Consider the following 16342-nt stretch of genomic DNA (forward strand, 5'->3'; position numbering starts at 1 on the left):
CTGGTTTTCATGCAGGTGTAGGGGAAAGTTTGTATTCTTGTTTCTGCTGACTTTTTTAAAAAATGGTGACAACATTTTGTTCAGAGGTGCTAGTGCCAAGCACTGAGATTTTAAGGAGTTCTAAGCTTTAAGAGTTCTGAGGTCAGAAGCTTATAAGATTCTTTCATTTACTCTGCAGTTTGGGTTTTTTGTTTGTTTGGTCTTATTTTTTGAAGCTCAGTCCTGAAACTATTAATCTGAGGTTGGAGTATCTGGTCTTTATTTCAAAATTCTAGCCAAACATTCTGTATAGGTGACAAGTTCTGCAATATGTGCAACATGAAGAAGTTGAATGGCTTTAAGTAGGAGGAGAGTTGTATAGAACATAAAATTGTTTTTCTTTATGAAAAGCTTGTTCATCATTTGGTCATTATACGTTATTCACCTTCCATCACCATGCATATGGTCTTAGTAAAATACTAGCAAAGTGAATTTAGTTGTAGAGCCTGCTAAAGAATTATTTTTAATTGTTGTTTTTTTTCTTTTGATGTAAATTGTGTGCAATAGTCACTTTAAGGGTTAAGTTGGAGATTTTATTTATTAGAGATTACAGTCAGTTAAGAATCATCTCATTGAAATTTCATTGTGAACGTCACAAATGATCTTTTTTCATGCTGAAGTCTATGAATGTAAATTTGTTCTCAATAATCTAGATACAATCATTCAGTAGATACTTTTTATTAATATTTTCTTGTTTTCTACTAATTGCTCTTGCTTTGTCCTTCTTTATAGAGAGCTATTGGGAAATTTGCTTCAGCCATTTTAGCCTTGCCAAAGTCTGTCATTAAACTACCCAAAACTATTCTTCAGTATTTAATCAAAGCAGCAAAGGTACTTTACATTTTGCGAGTGCTCAGTATGTGACCCATCCATAGTTCCTGATGTAATGTGTACCTCTGTCCTTATCTGCATTTTTCCTCTTATATGAGTGATTAAAAAAAAAAATAATGACAGTCAAAGCTTCATTCCTAGTAAATGTAATACATTTTGTATCTTTGTAGTGGTCGAGCCACAAGAAAAGTGGTCTATCTTTTTTTAAGTGCAACCTCAGAGAGAAAATGCAGACCCAAATTCTAATTTTCTTCTGATACTGCTGTACAAGACAGTCGCATCTAGTTGCATGTATCTTATGGACACCATGGTAATTAATCTCAGAAAGCTGGCAAAAAGTTTGTAAAACACACATTCTGCTCCAAACCCCTTTTTAGCTCTCTGCTTTTATGACCTTCATCATAATAAAAAAGATTTATGCATCTTCGTTCTTGTACTCCTTGAATACATTTAGCATTTCCTACCTTTGAGCACTGTTTATGATATTACACTCTGTACGTGTAACATGGCATTTGTAAGGAGTGAGCGTTACAGATTGAGCCTACCAACTACACAGCCTAAAAGATACTTCATTTAAAGTTTGTCCAGTGGTAAAAATCTAAAGTAATGCATACTTATGCAACCTGTCAGCTCTTAAAATATCCACAGCCTAACATAAGTAGTTACATTAAATTGATTAATCAAATGCACATTTTTTATCCTAATTTTCTACCTTCTTCCAAGTCGGCCTTTTACCTCTAATTTCTTTATTCACACTATGGCTGTGGCTAGCATACAGTTTCTGAGTCAACTGTTCAATAGCAGATGTTGACAGTTTCTGACTTTCAGTAAGTAATACTGTATTAGTTCACTTAAGTATCACCATTCCCCCAGATCACCTTCGTTAGAAAACACCTATTACAAAGCAAAGAGAAACCAGTGCCTCTGGTCTCACACATTTTCTCGTGTGGTGCTTGCTTTGAACAAGTCAGACCTATAAAAATAAATGTATGGACCTTGAGAGATTTGGAAGAGGACCTTCTTATCAACAGTACCAAAATAATTTCCTCTCCATTGTTGTATACATTCACAAAACAGAGCAAAGTATTTTCCCCTTTTAAATTAAAGTCAGTTTGACAGTTTTTTTTTTAAAAATGGTTTTACTGTTCCAAATAAATTTGTGTATGCAAATTTTAAAGGTATAAATAAACCAAATAGAACTTTTACCATTCTCTCCTATAAGGGCAGTTCCAGCTTCACTGAGATACATGTGTGTTTCTCTCATTGTCTGCATGTTTGTCTTGTGAATTAAAAGAGCTGTGTTGTTACTGTGCTTTATTTTCACCCTCATGCCTGCATCTGTCTGCTTCCATGCCCTGTCTCTGTTACCAACCTGTGTTGCTTTAAAATAGAAAACAATACAGTGCCAATTGAAGATGATTACCATTTTTAAATGAAAACCATAAAAGGAGCAAAAGAAAATCTTTGGTCCTAAAGAGCGGTGGAGACGATACAGTTACCTTAGCTTCTGTTATTCACATTTTATGTCTTACTGGGAAAAAAAGATATGAGTGTTACTGCTATTTTCTGTAACCTTTCTTCACAGCTTGAGCTTTTTAACTGGTAGAGCATTTATAAATATTTTGGGCCAATTCATGTAGTCATACAGGTCAACAGACTGTTGATCTGAGTAAGTGCTGTGAGCAGGATTTGGCCCCATAAATTCCCCTTGATGTATAGGTAAGTATTACTGTCTTAATTTTACAACTAGAAAAACAGTAGCAGAAGGATTCATGAGTAACTTACCTGAAGCAACAAAGGGAGTCACTGTCAAAATCAGGATGAAATTTGAGGAACTCCTGACTGCCAGGTTTGGGACTCTGCATAGATAGCAAATCTGTAAATGTTCCACTGGAGTTTATGAAGGCGGGGGGGAAACACCTAAAGTATTAAAAATTTACAAGCACAAATACCTGTACTGAGATATCATCGCATCTTTTGATGCTTTAGTTAGTTGGTTGCAGCACTTTCTCTTAAAGTTTCCATTACTCTGCATCTTGCCTTGTAAAATAATAAAGTAGAAATACAGAATTAAATTGAGAGATTCAGGTGAAGTATCCCATATGTACAACAGGGTATTAATTCCCAAAGTTCAGAGCATGAATTTTTGTGGGTTCTAATGAAACTTGGTTCACCCACAAGTGTTTTCACATTTGGTTTTATGCTTGCAAAAATAGCACATGAAAACTCAGCAGATCTGCAGGGGAGGTGTTTGATTTGGGATTCAAAATATTTCCCTGCAGATCTGAATGTGTTTACTCAAATTATATGGTCCTGCTTGTGGCTTATTCTATGGTTTACTTTCAAAACATGAAGAACCTTGAAATAAATGAGTTTGTTCCTTCTAGTTTGTTTATCAGGCCTGGATTACTGACCCTAAAACGGCACTGCGACAAAGGCGCAAAGAGAAGAAAAGTTTTGGCAAGGAGGATAAGCGAAGACGAAAAGGATCTGGGGATGGTAGGTAGACTCTAGTGTTTTAAAAAAGGGTACTGTTAACTAGGCTGCCTCTTGTTACTGGTAGTGAAAGGCAGCTGAGCTTTAGAGGGCAAGCGCTCTCAGTTCTGGCTAGGAATTGAAAAATCAGTTTACCTTTGGCTGGCTGTCTCTCCCTGTCTCAGCCCCTGACAAGGCCAGCCATCGCTAAGTCCTTTTGTTCTACATGGTGCACATTGGGGGAGATAAAGGAGAAGAGGGTATATATGTGTTTGCCACGAAGTTGCAAGACACACCTCCAGAACTTTTGCCAAATAGGAAGACTCAACACATTGCAGAAAACATCAGCTATATGAAAGCATTTGTGGAAGTAGAGTACTTGCAAGAGAAAGCCATAATTCCCTAAAGGCATAGCTTCACAAAGCCAATACTGTGGTAGTTAACAGCATTTCTCCGTTATATGGGAGTGTAAATGCCAGGTGTTTGGCCAGAATCAAGCAGAGCAAGGACATTACCTTTTCACTCTCTCACCTCGTAAAAAGGTTTATCTTACTCTCCAGGTTTTTCTAGGGTTGCTCAAAGTCTCTTATTTTGATGATAAATTCATGTGTATTCCCGGGGAAAGTCTTGCATGTGACAATGACAGACTTACATTTTGTGTTGTGAGGAAGTTCCTGAAGAGCTGTAGTTCAAGTGGAGCTGTAAGAAAAATTCAATGAAATAGCCACATATTATTTCTTTTTGCCACGTTTCCTGTATTGTTCCCTAAAGAAACTTGAGTTGATACATGGGGAAGACTATCAAGAGATGTTTTTCAGTTTTCATGCTGTACTCACAGAGGAACCCAAGTGTCTACGAGCCCCTAAATTCACAGTGAAGTCAGAAGGTAGCAGAAGGAAAACAGACAAATGTTAACAGGGTTTTACTGACACTGTAAAATCATTCATGCCTCTGAGAAAAATAAGTTTATAACTGGTTCGTATCTCTTCATCTTTTTCTCCTTTTTTTTTAAACCAGAAAAGAAAATAGAAATTCAGAAGTGTTTCTGGTTGATATAGATGGAGAAGAGGGTGACCCATTCAGGCTGCATCAGCTGGACTTTTCCTCCATTTGGCTTCTTCATCTGCAGAAAAAAATAAAAAGGAGCTTTACAATTTGACTGCTGCCACTGAAGCTGTAGCTGCAGTTAGTGGATAGTAGGTTGAAGGAGAGTCATTTGTCTGTCCTTCAGTTCTGCCTGCAAGACTCTGTCACACTTCTGCTACAGGGCGTAAATGGAATCACATGGTAGTTTCAAACCAACTCTGCTACCTCCTTCCAACCTGAAGGTCCCACTCAGTTCATTTGGGTCTTCTGGGTCTGAGGCAGGAGAAGAGCAGAGCACTGATCAGGTTGCCCTTTGCAGAAGCTGAAGAACTGAGCTCGAGTGTGAGCCAGTGGAAGGTGAGGCTGCTCAGGCTGGAAGCAGTGTGACTGAGAAACTGCCTGGGTTTATGCCAACAGAAGCTCTTGCTCAGCAGCCTATCTAGTAAGAAAATGCCACTGCAAATTACAACAGAGGGGTGGTCATCCATGAACACCTTCACTGACAAGGTTGTCTTCTCACTTGAATCCTTTAGAAATGGAAATGTACTTTCTGTTATAGTGGTAGGTGAGGAACTGTTCGCTATTGCTTAGTAACTGTAGCATTTTCCAGCTTGAATTGTATTTATAGTCCCACTTCTATAGGTGTAACATTCGGTGTTTCACTCATTGTTTTCAATAGCTGGTACTGATGCGGACTGTGAAGACAGTGAAGAGGAACCTGTCAAGAAGAAATCTGATGGACCAGGTACGGAGGCAGAAAGGCTTCTCTGCTGTCACAATGCAGTTGTGACTGGTGGCATAATCACAACGTATCACAGAGACAGCATTGCAGTGATCCCAGACGTGTGTAAAAGCTGCAAAATCCATTCTAACCTGTGCAGTAAGAACTTCCTAACTACTTTCAGGTTTCCAATTGCCAGGTTTACAAGTCCTGAGCATAAGAACTTCTGCTCCTGGAGTATTAGCTACTGCACTCATTCTCTACACACTTTAGTAAATACACCTGCAAGCTCAGACTTGATCGCTTGCTGTATATTTTATTTACAGAACAACTTCCACCTAAGCTTAGCTTCCAGTTCTGATTGCATACAGCCCTATGTTAAAATCTGCATTGATTTTGAATGTCTGAAATGTTATTATTAGCACAAAGACTTTGCATTTTTTTCAGTGTGCTTTAGCAAGGATAAGATAATGATTTTGTCTGGTACCGACCCATTCAGCAAGGTGCAAATATCTCCTCTAAAAAAGTAGGATTTTCCCAATCTTACCCATTCTCATTCATAATCAGATTTAAGGATGCTCTGCACAACAGAAGAAATGCCAACAGTTTGCAAGATCTTGCTCATATTGAAAGTTTTCCTACAAAGAAGTGTAATGGATCATAAGTCTAAGCTTGGCTCTTTGTTTCTAACTGGAGTAAAAGAAGAAAACAGACTCTCCTCTTAAGTAAGTCTTCATCATGGCTTACCTTGAGTGAGACTGCAGGAAATAAATATTTGTTTCCCTTTTTGAAGATGTTTAGATGCAATCGATGCCCAAAAGATTATTTTTAAAAAGTTTTGGAGAACAGCAAAGCTGCCAGAACAGCTACAACATCATTAAAAATGTATACTTAATCACCTCCATCCTAGAGTAGAAAATGACCTTTCAGGTTAGACTGGAAGTGCTTGGCAAAGCACTGTGGTGAGACTATGGCATGGTAGTGGTGGGCATTGCTAAAAATAATTTTAACCTGAGACCTGCGGTTCTTCCAAATTCAGTAGCAGGAATTCTATACTACAGAGGAAGAGTGTGGGTTAAAAAAGAACACTTATATGTTGTATAGTTTTGTGTGTGAGTGCTACACCTTCTCTTAACCTATTCATAGTGTTACATCTGGAATTCAAAGGAAATGAATGCTCCTTGAAGTAGAAACAGCCTTATGTTTAATTTCCAATGGCAAGATTTCCTTAGCTTCAAGACCTGCATGTTGAAATATGAGTGAATAAAATTTAAGTTGATAAATCATAAAATATCTCCAATTCTAAATGACATAGAAAAGGCCTGAAAAAAGGGCAAAATGTTACTGAAATAATTATATGACCAAGTGAGGTGGACTAAATGTGGATACTGGACCAGTTCCATGGCATTGCTCAGGTAAATGGTACATACTGCCGTTTCAGCATCTACTTTACGGGATTGTACCACTAATGGTTTCTCTCCAAACATATGTGCCTACAACCCTGCCTGCACAGCCAGAGACACGTGCATGTTACTCCATAGGAAATCCTTTGCTTTATTATAGCTTCACCTTTGCGTTCTTTCTAAGGAGCGAATGTGCACTCCCCAAAGTTTTGCGTGCCATCTTGTGGTACAGCTAAGAAGTGACTTTGTTAAATGCATCACGCTTTAGCCACATAGGTTGGTTCCTTAGTATCTACTTCAAACATTTTGTCCCTGCATGGCAGATTATTGGCAGTTTTCTATTATTTCTTAGGCCAATTACTCTAAAATTTATCTTTATAGCTAGTGGTCTGGGATTTGCAACCTAGCAGGGACAACTAGCTCTGGAACCAGCTAATTGGAAAGAATTTTTTTAGCATTTGTGCAAACACTATATAAGAACTGTGGTATGGTGTGTATGTTTGGTAGTGGAAGAAAAATAAGCTGAGTGATGCTTTTTGGGTGAGAAATGCAGTTGCTAATGCTAAAGGAACTATTGAAATGAGAAATTAACTTGAGACAGCTGTGTTGAGCAAAATAAAGCTGCTGTTGTTGGTATAAACCCATAAGCCTTACTCATGGGAGACTGTACTGCTTTGGCAAAATGGTGCAAGAGTAGTGTTTTATAAATTATTCATATGATTTGTGCTATTTGGGCTAGTTGATCTGAGATCCCTGGTGACACAGTGCAGCCTATTTAAAAAAAAAAAATAGGGAGACTTTGGAAACAGTAGATGCAAAGAGGTGGCTGGAAAACTGGGACAGATTCAAAGACTGCTTAGGCAGGTTAGACTTTAAAACTCAACTAAGCAAGGTTCAAGCACGAAAGGCAAACTCTGTGTAGAGAGAAGCATGCACAAGAAAATAGACAGGTATGAGGCTCGGCTCAACATGCTGGCTGAGTGGCTGTTGAGATCACGGGAGCTGGAGATGTTGAATACCTCTCAGGAGTTACCCAAATCTTTTGGTTTCATTTTGCAGACCTGTGCATACAGTGTCTCATTAAAATCAGAGACTGTTTATATGACTGGCGATTGCAGCACCAGGGAGTTATGGGGTGGAAAAGAGATTCCAGATGATAAGCAAGCCTAAACATACAGGCAGGAAAATGGCCCAGACAGCCAAAAGGCCTCCAGCTATCTTCAGAGATTCCCTACTATGACAGGATCTTGCAGGCTCGATTATTATTATTAGACAAAAAAGGAAAAATTAATCTAACTCTAGCAGGAATGCAGCAAAATGTATTTGCGTTCATTAACTCTATGTTGCTTTTCCTCTCCCTTAGATAACATCATCAAGAGGATATTTAATATCTTGAAGTTCACTTGGGTCCTTTTCCTGGCAACACTAGACAGTTTTACAGCTTGGCTTAATTCCATCTCAAGAGAGCACATCGATATCTCCACTGTGCTAAGAATCGAGCGCTGTATGCTGACCAGGGAGATTAAGAAGGTAACACCTTTGGCCTTTTTTGTCTGCTAATGCCACTTCCACCTCAGTGAAAAATGAAATGTTGCCTTTTCAGATTACTGTGTTAAGGAGAAAAATTATAAAAATCTCACTTATACGTGCATTTTGAAAATAGGTCTAGACTCTTTTACTGCTGCTGTTTTATAAATATATAGATAATAAATTAGTTGGCTTATTACTTGAATACAAAACAAATTATGGGAAGAATAATTCTTTGAGAGGTTGATACAAGGATTTGACTGAAACTCCTCTGTGATAAAGTGTGGATTTGAGGGGACAGGATAGATTCAAGTAGAGAGGAGAAGACATGGCATTTTAAACAGCTCAAAAGCACCTCAGTCTGCATATTTCAGTCTGTTTGTAGACCAGCCTGCCTTGGAAATGACTGACAACGTACAGGTATAATTTTCTTCCCTCACAATGAAGCTATTTGGTCTGCCACAAACTAGCTGTATATTAGTAAAACCCATTATTATGGAAGATTAATGTTGGTAATGTAACTAGAAACGTATTTGGGTCTTCAGAATGCAAGTAGGTGATACCTTGAAGTGGGGAAAGCTCTCATGTTAAGTGCAGGTATTTTTACATATGTCACTAGCTACCCAACTATTTCTGGAAACTTGGCATAGAAGCCTCATTTTTAGTTCTTTCCAGTTTCTGTTAAAAGCTGCAGACTGTCTCAGGGATGAATAGGTTGAAAAGGTCAACAACACGTTAGTACTCTTGGCCTTAATAAAGCCCCATACTGCCCAACTACTGTCAATGTCTGCCGGCACAATAAGCAAGCTGCCCATGAACCCAGGAGGTTTGAGAGGCAGGCTTGTCCTGGTCAGAGGGAATTTGTACGCAGTCTGGCTGGAAGACACTGACCTTGAAGAGAGGGCTGCTTCAGTGTTACTGTTTAGCTACTGGGGCTTTCCCCAAGGTGTCCAATAGTAAGCAGATAATAATAATAATAGCAAATAAATAAAGACCCAAAGCAGAGCAAAAGAAATATGGCATGTTCAGAGTAAATTTTTCTTTGGAATATGTCAGAGTTTGTGGCAATGGATGGTTTAGGGCATCCTAAACTAGAAATTGCATCTGAGTCATTATGTTTAATAGTACCAAGGAATCTATATTCTTGGAGTTTGACTGGTCCCTTTTTAATCTATTTTTAATGTTGGCTTCCAGAAAATCCTAAAATATGGAGTTATATAGTGTCATTCCATATGGTATGTTTAAAAGTACTTCTTGTTCATTTTAAACTTGATTTCTGATAGTTTTGAAGTCTCCTGTAGATCAGAGATGTATTCCATTTTACTCTAGTATTCCTAATTATATAAATCTACATGGTGTCTTCTCCTCAGAATAGAAGGCATATGCCTCACCTGTTGATACTCTGGCTTTCTAGCAGCTGATTATTATGGTATTCTTGAAAATGTTTTTGTTATCAGATTTTTTTTTTATTTTAGCAAGTTATTCCTCAGCATCTTTTTTGGTCTAATTTGGTGAAGTTTTAGATTTAACTCTAGAAAGTTCATTCTTGTTTGCTTTTCCTCATGACTTTTACTTCTTGAAAGATGTCTGCTTGCTTCTTCCTCTTGGTCTTTTCCATTCTGCTGACTTGTGTGTGTGTGCGCGTACAGGCTCTTTCATTATGTTCTCCTATGGTACATGAGGACATTTGAAAATTAACTTGAATTATTATACATTATGGCATCTTCTATAATCTTTCTTAGTATTTAACAAGCACTAGTGCACTTCTGGTCTGACGGTCAAAAATTGAGCCTTCATAATATACTTTTCCAGTATTAATTGGTTCAAGTCAGAGACTCTGTGATGATCCTGGCGCAGTGAGTTTACATAATTTGTTAGACTTTATGTTTTTTGACCCATATCACCTCTTTCTCAAGCAATCTTCCATTCCATCCTTCCTGTAAAATTTGTAGTGTGATAGTACAGCATTTTAGTGATACTTGGTTTTGCCCCAAGTCTCAGAAGTCCCTGCTGTTTCAGCATCCTCACTGAAAATCACATGATTCTTTCTCACTGCCCCTGAGTTTTTAACATTTACACGGAAGCCAAGCTAACTGCCTTTTGACAGCCATTACTCATTTGGGACCTTATTTTGATCGTTCATTACTACTTCTCTCCTCAACTTTACTGAGTTTTTCCTATCCTTTTTTCCCCAATAGATTTATTTATTTATTTCAATTTCATGTTGCCAGCAGCCTGATGCTATTTTGATTACAATAGAACCCATATGTCCTTGTGTAGGCTCGTATATCCTACTTCAATCCTAAATCTTCTGGTACTAGGGGCCCTTCAAAGAATTTCCTGCCAGTCAATAGCTTTAAATTTCAAGTTTTTACTAGAATCGTTCTCTCCTCTTCTGTGAAATATTGGTACCCATGAACATCAGAATCATCAATTCCTCCATAGCACTTCCAAGTCTCTGTAGCAGCCACATGCCTGTCATTGCTGCCCAAGAAAGGAGCCTTTCGCTGCAGCCATCATGGTGACATGTTTCTTTGTCTGATGTGGAGGCAGGGACAATTAACTGGATGTAAGAAGTTTCTTTAATCTCTCTTCCAGCTACAGAAGAACCTGAAATTGAGTCCTCCATTAGTTGTGGGGCACTGTTGCTGTCACAGCTCTTGTCCTTTATCCCAGGTCTGCAGTTGAGCTAGAATGTAGCGTGTGCCATAATTTCAGAGGGAGGCTGTCATAATGGCACAAACATTTATTACGGGAGAAGCAACACAGCTTAGATACAGATAAACCTAACTAAAAACCTGTGTTTCAGATTTTGTTATTAAGATTTTTTTTTTTTGACAAAACTTCACGTTTTGAAAAATTTAGATTTGAGACAGTGTAGAGGACTAGAGTAGAAATACTAGTAACTAACAGTATTAGTAAAGGGAATATGGGCAGTATTTTAGAGTACTTTTATTATTTTAGCTGGAAAAAGTCCTTGCATAAGACTTCATTATGGGTCAGAAAAATGACTATTCAAGAAGAGCAATCTTCTCTCTCAGTGTATCTTCTGAAGTCAATGCAACTGCTAGTGGAATGAGTTGGATGTGTTTCTGCCTAAGAACAGACTATACAATTCTCCGTTTTGTTCTTATGACACGCCTTTAGAAATCTGATTGTAATATCATAGCCAGAAAGCCTTGATTCTCTTCCCAGATCTGGGCTGACAGTTAATAAAGCCATCCTTTCATGAGCTTGCTTGATCTTGAAGTCATAGAGAAAGAATAAAGACCTGCAGTGTATTTTTCATGGTTTTCCAACTGTATCCATACTTCATGAATAAATTCTTACTTTGGAACACTAATGAAAATCTAGATGAGTTTGTACATGACCTGTTTCTTTTTCTTCTGTTAAAAAAAAAAAAACCTACTGCTGACCACTAATAAGATGTATTAGTCGTCATCTTATACAGGGTGATAAGATGTATCTTTTAGATAGCTTCTAAAAGAGGTATCTCAAAAGTTGCTGGAGGACAGGTTGAGTCGTGGTCCCAGCCCACACCTCATTTTCATGCTGAATGATCTGGAGTCCACCCAACAGAGTTTTGTTGGCTATATACAGCCTGAAACCGCTTGCATTGCTCCAGTTTTGCTGGAAAACCCAGCATTTTGTGCCATGGTAATTTAAGTCAGAATCTGACTTGCACTCTGAAAAGGCACTACTAGTGGGAGGTTATTATTTACTAGAAAGCTGTTTGCACAGTCCTAAATCTGTTCCTTGCCAAGTGACGTAAGAAACCAGTTCCTTGAGGAATACACTTTCCCCCCTGCGATGTATCTCTACCTCTGCTCTGTTCCACAGGGAAACGTTCCAACGCGGGAGAGCATCCATATGTATTACCAGAACCACATGATGAAACTTTCTAAGGAGTCAGGACTGGACTCAATTGATAAAAATCCTGGTCAAGCTTCTGGTTTGCAAGCATCTGAAAGAATGGATAGTTTAGATTCAGCAGCTTCTCGTGACAGTATCTCCAGGTATTGATTTAATTTTCTTTTGTGAAAGATAGAGGGATCATGCAGTAGACATAATTTTAGATAATATCTAAGTACTGATGAACTTTCTAGTCAAGGTTGAATCCTGCCTTTGATTTATCCATGCCATTTTAATAGTAAACCTCTGCTATATGTTACTATTCCTTTATAGTGATGCACTCAGTTGTTGGCTTAACTCCTTTTCCACTGCATGACTATCCCACTGCTTTCTGTTTCCCCTAGAATTAGGAGTCATTGACAGGGGTTCTTGTAAAAAGTAATGGAAAATAAGACCCTGCTTAGGATGCTTACGGGATGCTGTGTTAGGAATTCAGGTGTGGAGTTTGGAGAATGATCATTCATTGTGAATATTTTGTCTTTGTAAAATAAATTGTTGTCTGTTGCCCACAAATCAAAAAAGGCTTTGCATTGAGAGACGTTCTGCGTTTGAGAGAACAACATTGCCATCTCGTACACACAGGGCAAAGATCATCTGAAGAGCCTGATTTCCTAACTGCTATGATTGCAGTCCTGCAGAGCTACACAGTTTGTGGATCAAATACCTGTATTAGTTCAGGAAAACCACCTTCCTTATTCTTTCCTGAAGACGGATGTTGTCAAGTCCCTTGCCAAAACTACTGCATGCTCCTGCTGCTCCATGCACACAAAGGCACTTCATTCTCTTACAGAGGCAGCCTGTTCCCACCATGTCCCTGGTGTTCTCAACTTTTAAGACACTGCAGAAAGTGTCCAACATGAGGGGGAGAAGGGAGGGCTTTGGAAATCCAGCTGTTTCATAATCTGTTGCATTCTGCTGTCTCCTATTCTTCTTTGAAATGTGGCAGTATCATGTTGTGTTTGATACTCCTAGCAAACTCAGCAGCTTCTGTGTACAGTAAATTGTGCTTAGCTTTTACTAATGACATATGGGTAGATGTTAGCCGACTGAAAATAACGAGGGCTTTTCTTCCTTTCTATTATTGAAAAGCAAGTGTAAGAGAGTGCCTGTGAGTCCTGTGCTTCAACAAAATATTCACAAATTGCTCCCCAGGGTAAGCACTGGCCGTTGAGAGGTTCACTTTAGTGAACCTGAGCAAGTCTTTCTTGGTGGCTAGCTACCCAACTAAGCAACAACTTTGTGTTTTGTCTCAAAGCTTTACTGGAGTCAGATGACGTGAGAAAAATGTAAAGCCAAATTCTATTACCAGCTCACTTGGAGCCACATGAATATTTGCAGGGCAGAATTTAAATCTGCAAAGTTCAGTCTCACTTAAAGAAAGAGTAGTAATATCAGTCCTGCTTTCATTAAATAGTTTTTGGTCACACTGTTTACTATTGATAGAAGAATGTATCATTATTATATAACCATGTTAGCACAAACTTTAAGTAGAAGCAAAGGGAAGCCAATTCCAAAATGAATTATAAAAGACAAATCTTGTCATTTTCATGTGTAAATTCTGCCTCTTCAATGAGATGGTATCTAGTGTTGAGCTCTACTTACATGGGTGTTTTTTTCCAAATAACCACCTATTTGTCACCCTGCTTTGAGCATACTTACACATGTAAAATATCTTCAAACTCAGATAGTTCAGTGATCCCATATAGCTGCTTTGCAACAGAAAAAGTTAAATCTTTCACATGTGTTACTGTCATCTCTGTTTCCTCAGAAGATATCACAGGACCTATCAACAAAGGAATAGCAAAGGCAGTCTTATGACTGATTTATCTAATCTCAAATTCTCTTTCTGGTAATGAACAATCAAATATTCTTGCAGTGAGAGTATTTACAAACTGTGCACATCTGCTACAGTAATAATGACCTGTAATTAGAGGAAGTAAAAATGAGTCTGTTGGTTGAATGATAATGCCTTCTGTTTATTGGGGCACCCTTGCATGTCTTTTCCTGGGATGATAAGAGCACTTAGGAGCTTTTTAGAAATGTGAAATGATTTAAACTTCATGTGAGTTTATTCAGTGATTTTTATTAATTACCCAAACAAGAGAAGTGGGCATTTTACATTTCAAAGTAATGATGTGCAGTAAATGTAAACGCAACTAACTAAATCTAAAGCATCCCCATGATCATGAATCTAGGATTGCAACAGAAAACTTTTGGGAAGGGGCAGAGGGTTTCTAACCAGCATCCTGGCTATCTTTCTTTGGTTGCCCTACACAAAATTCTGTAGTGGATGCTAAGTCCATGATTAAGATGGGCATGTCTGGCAGTACAACAGGGCTGCAGAAGCATGGAAGCTTCCAGGACAGGAATTACTGTAGGTATCTGCTCCGTGCTCTAAACACTGGATTTCCAGAGAGAACAACCTTCCTGATCAGTTGCAGGAACTGTAAATTTCTTGAGAAGTTCAGGGCTGACTCATAAGTCTTGTCCAGGGATGTTGTTCTTACCCTAGATAAAGCTCTAAAAGGAGTTTTGCAGAGTATCCTTTGTGGGATTTCTCTTTTAGTAGGGCTGTCATTCATTCACAGTCATTTTTCTACACAGTAGCTAAAGGTATAATGAGGTATTCGTAATGACATTGTTTGATTTCTCTTTGTGTATAAATATTCTCATGTAACCTAAAGGCAAAGTGCAAAGATCACTTGGGCCAGGAGGAGAAGAGACTGATGTTGATCCTTAACAAGCTTTTAATAAGCAGGTGGGAGCCCCTGACCCTGCTGTAAGAGTGAACATACAAGTGTGGTCAGGGTATTTACGAACACCACTTTTCATCTGTGCTTCCGTTACCAGATGGGAGAATAGGGCCTGAGGCAGGGAGTACTGGAGAAGTAACATTTGCCTTGGGAGGCAGGAGGAAGAATGAAAGGCGAGTTCAAGTTTGGGGCTGGATCTGGGTTTGATTTAGGAACATGAATGATGGAAAATGTTTGGCATCTTTGCTTGCAGGTGTGGGGAGTGTAGTAGTTCATAAAGGTAATGAACCCATGGGCAGAAAAAAAAACCAAAAAAATTTGTAAGTCACCCCTTAAACTAATAAACTCTCTGGGAAGGGTAAATTTGTTTAGTAAAAAGGAAGTCACAAAGTAAGAAATTTCCCGCTCATCGACGATAAAAACATCTCTGCTATATATATATCCCCATTTGAAATGGATACCCAATCAACTTTTATAAAATGCTTGAACTCGGGGCTTTTAATGAATGTTCAGTTTAAAATACCTAGTCCTTGAATGATTTCAAGGAGCTAATGCTTTTCAAGGTCTCCAAGGACACAAATTTGAAAAGTCACTCAGGAAGATATGCTTAGATTAAATTTATGTGATAGTCAATGACTGAGTCAACATCAGCTTTGCCAAGTGTAAATCTCTCCATTTTATTGGTGTTTTCATTTCCTCCATGTTCAGAAGTGTGTTCCTAAAGAAGTATATGAAGAAGATACAGACTGTGCTACAGGTGTCATCTCATACATATCTCCTGACATTCAAGGATACAGAGCAGCTGCTCAGCCAATAATTCTTCTGATGATTCAGCCTTCATTTAAAACAGCTTTAAACCAAATGATTGCAGGGTCTCTGTCTGGGCAAATGTTTTTATCTATCGGAATTAATATATGTTTTTCTTTGGATTTTTCTAGGACTCAGGTCAGAATTTACATGTTTTGGAGGGCAGCTGGCAAGCTGGCACATGTTTCTTCCATTGAAAATATATGAACAGGCATGGGATACTTTGATTTCAACAGCTGCTCTGCTTAAGGCCCTTGGAAGGTTGCCTTTGAACTATGCCTGCATTTAAAATACTTCAACACCTAAGTAAGAGGTGTTGCTCTTGAAAAAAAAATAAGCTCAGCCCTTGAGATGTAAAATAACATGTGGCTAATGTTGTAGCACACAGAGAGAAAGATAATCTGCAAAAATAGATTGTCTACTTGCTGCGATCTCCCTATATTTTAGCACCAAAACCTCACTGATAGTACCACAATCTGGCCGTATTCCACAGCTGTATGTGCAAAGGGAAACCTCCTCCCTCATGACCCCCTGGAGTCGGTAACATGGATGTCCAACTGGTTTCCATACTGCTGAATCAGGCCTCCAGGGTGGATCCCCTGTTCCTGTAGGAAGCAGCGTTTGCTGCTTCATCAAAACCCTGCACTGCACAGACAGCCCTCCAGGTTTTCTCTGGAGGGTGCTTGAGTGCCCTTTGTGCGCACACAGAAATAATGAAGTGGCTTGTAAAGGGTCTTGGCCAAATGAACTGGCAGGACAGAGGTGCTCCTGCCACTAATACTGCTTTT

At 38.7% G+C, this 16342-nt stretch overlaps 1 protein-coding gene across 1 annotated transcript in view; it reads left to right on the forward strand.

The window, feature by feature from the left end:
• The window catches only part of PIEZO2 (piezo type mechanosensitive ion channel component 2), a 323563-nt gene that overhangs the window by 278721 nt on the left and 28500 nt on the right, over nt 1-16342 (forward strand). Inside the window, exons 33-36 of the mRNA XM_086740615.1 lie at nt 3258-3369; nt 5111-5176; nt 7919-8085; nt 11923-12098. Of these exons, the coding sequence (XP_086596741.1) occupies nt 3258-3369; nt 5111-5176; nt 7919-8085; nt 11923-12098 (521 nt within the window). The remainder of the gene's footprint in view (nt 1-3257; nt 3370-5110; nt 5177-7918; nt 8086-11922; nt 12099-16342) is intronic.

The sequence above is a fragment of the Chlamydotis macqueenii genome, chromosome 2, assembly GCF_036417535.1.
Source record: "Chlamydotis macqueenii isolate bChlMac1 chromosome 2, bChlMac1.mat, whole genome shotgun sequence".
In the NCBI taxonomy this organism is placed as follows: domain Eukaryota; kingdom Metazoa; phylum Chordata; class Aves; order Otidiformes; family Otididae; genus Chlamydotis; species Chlamydotis macqueenii.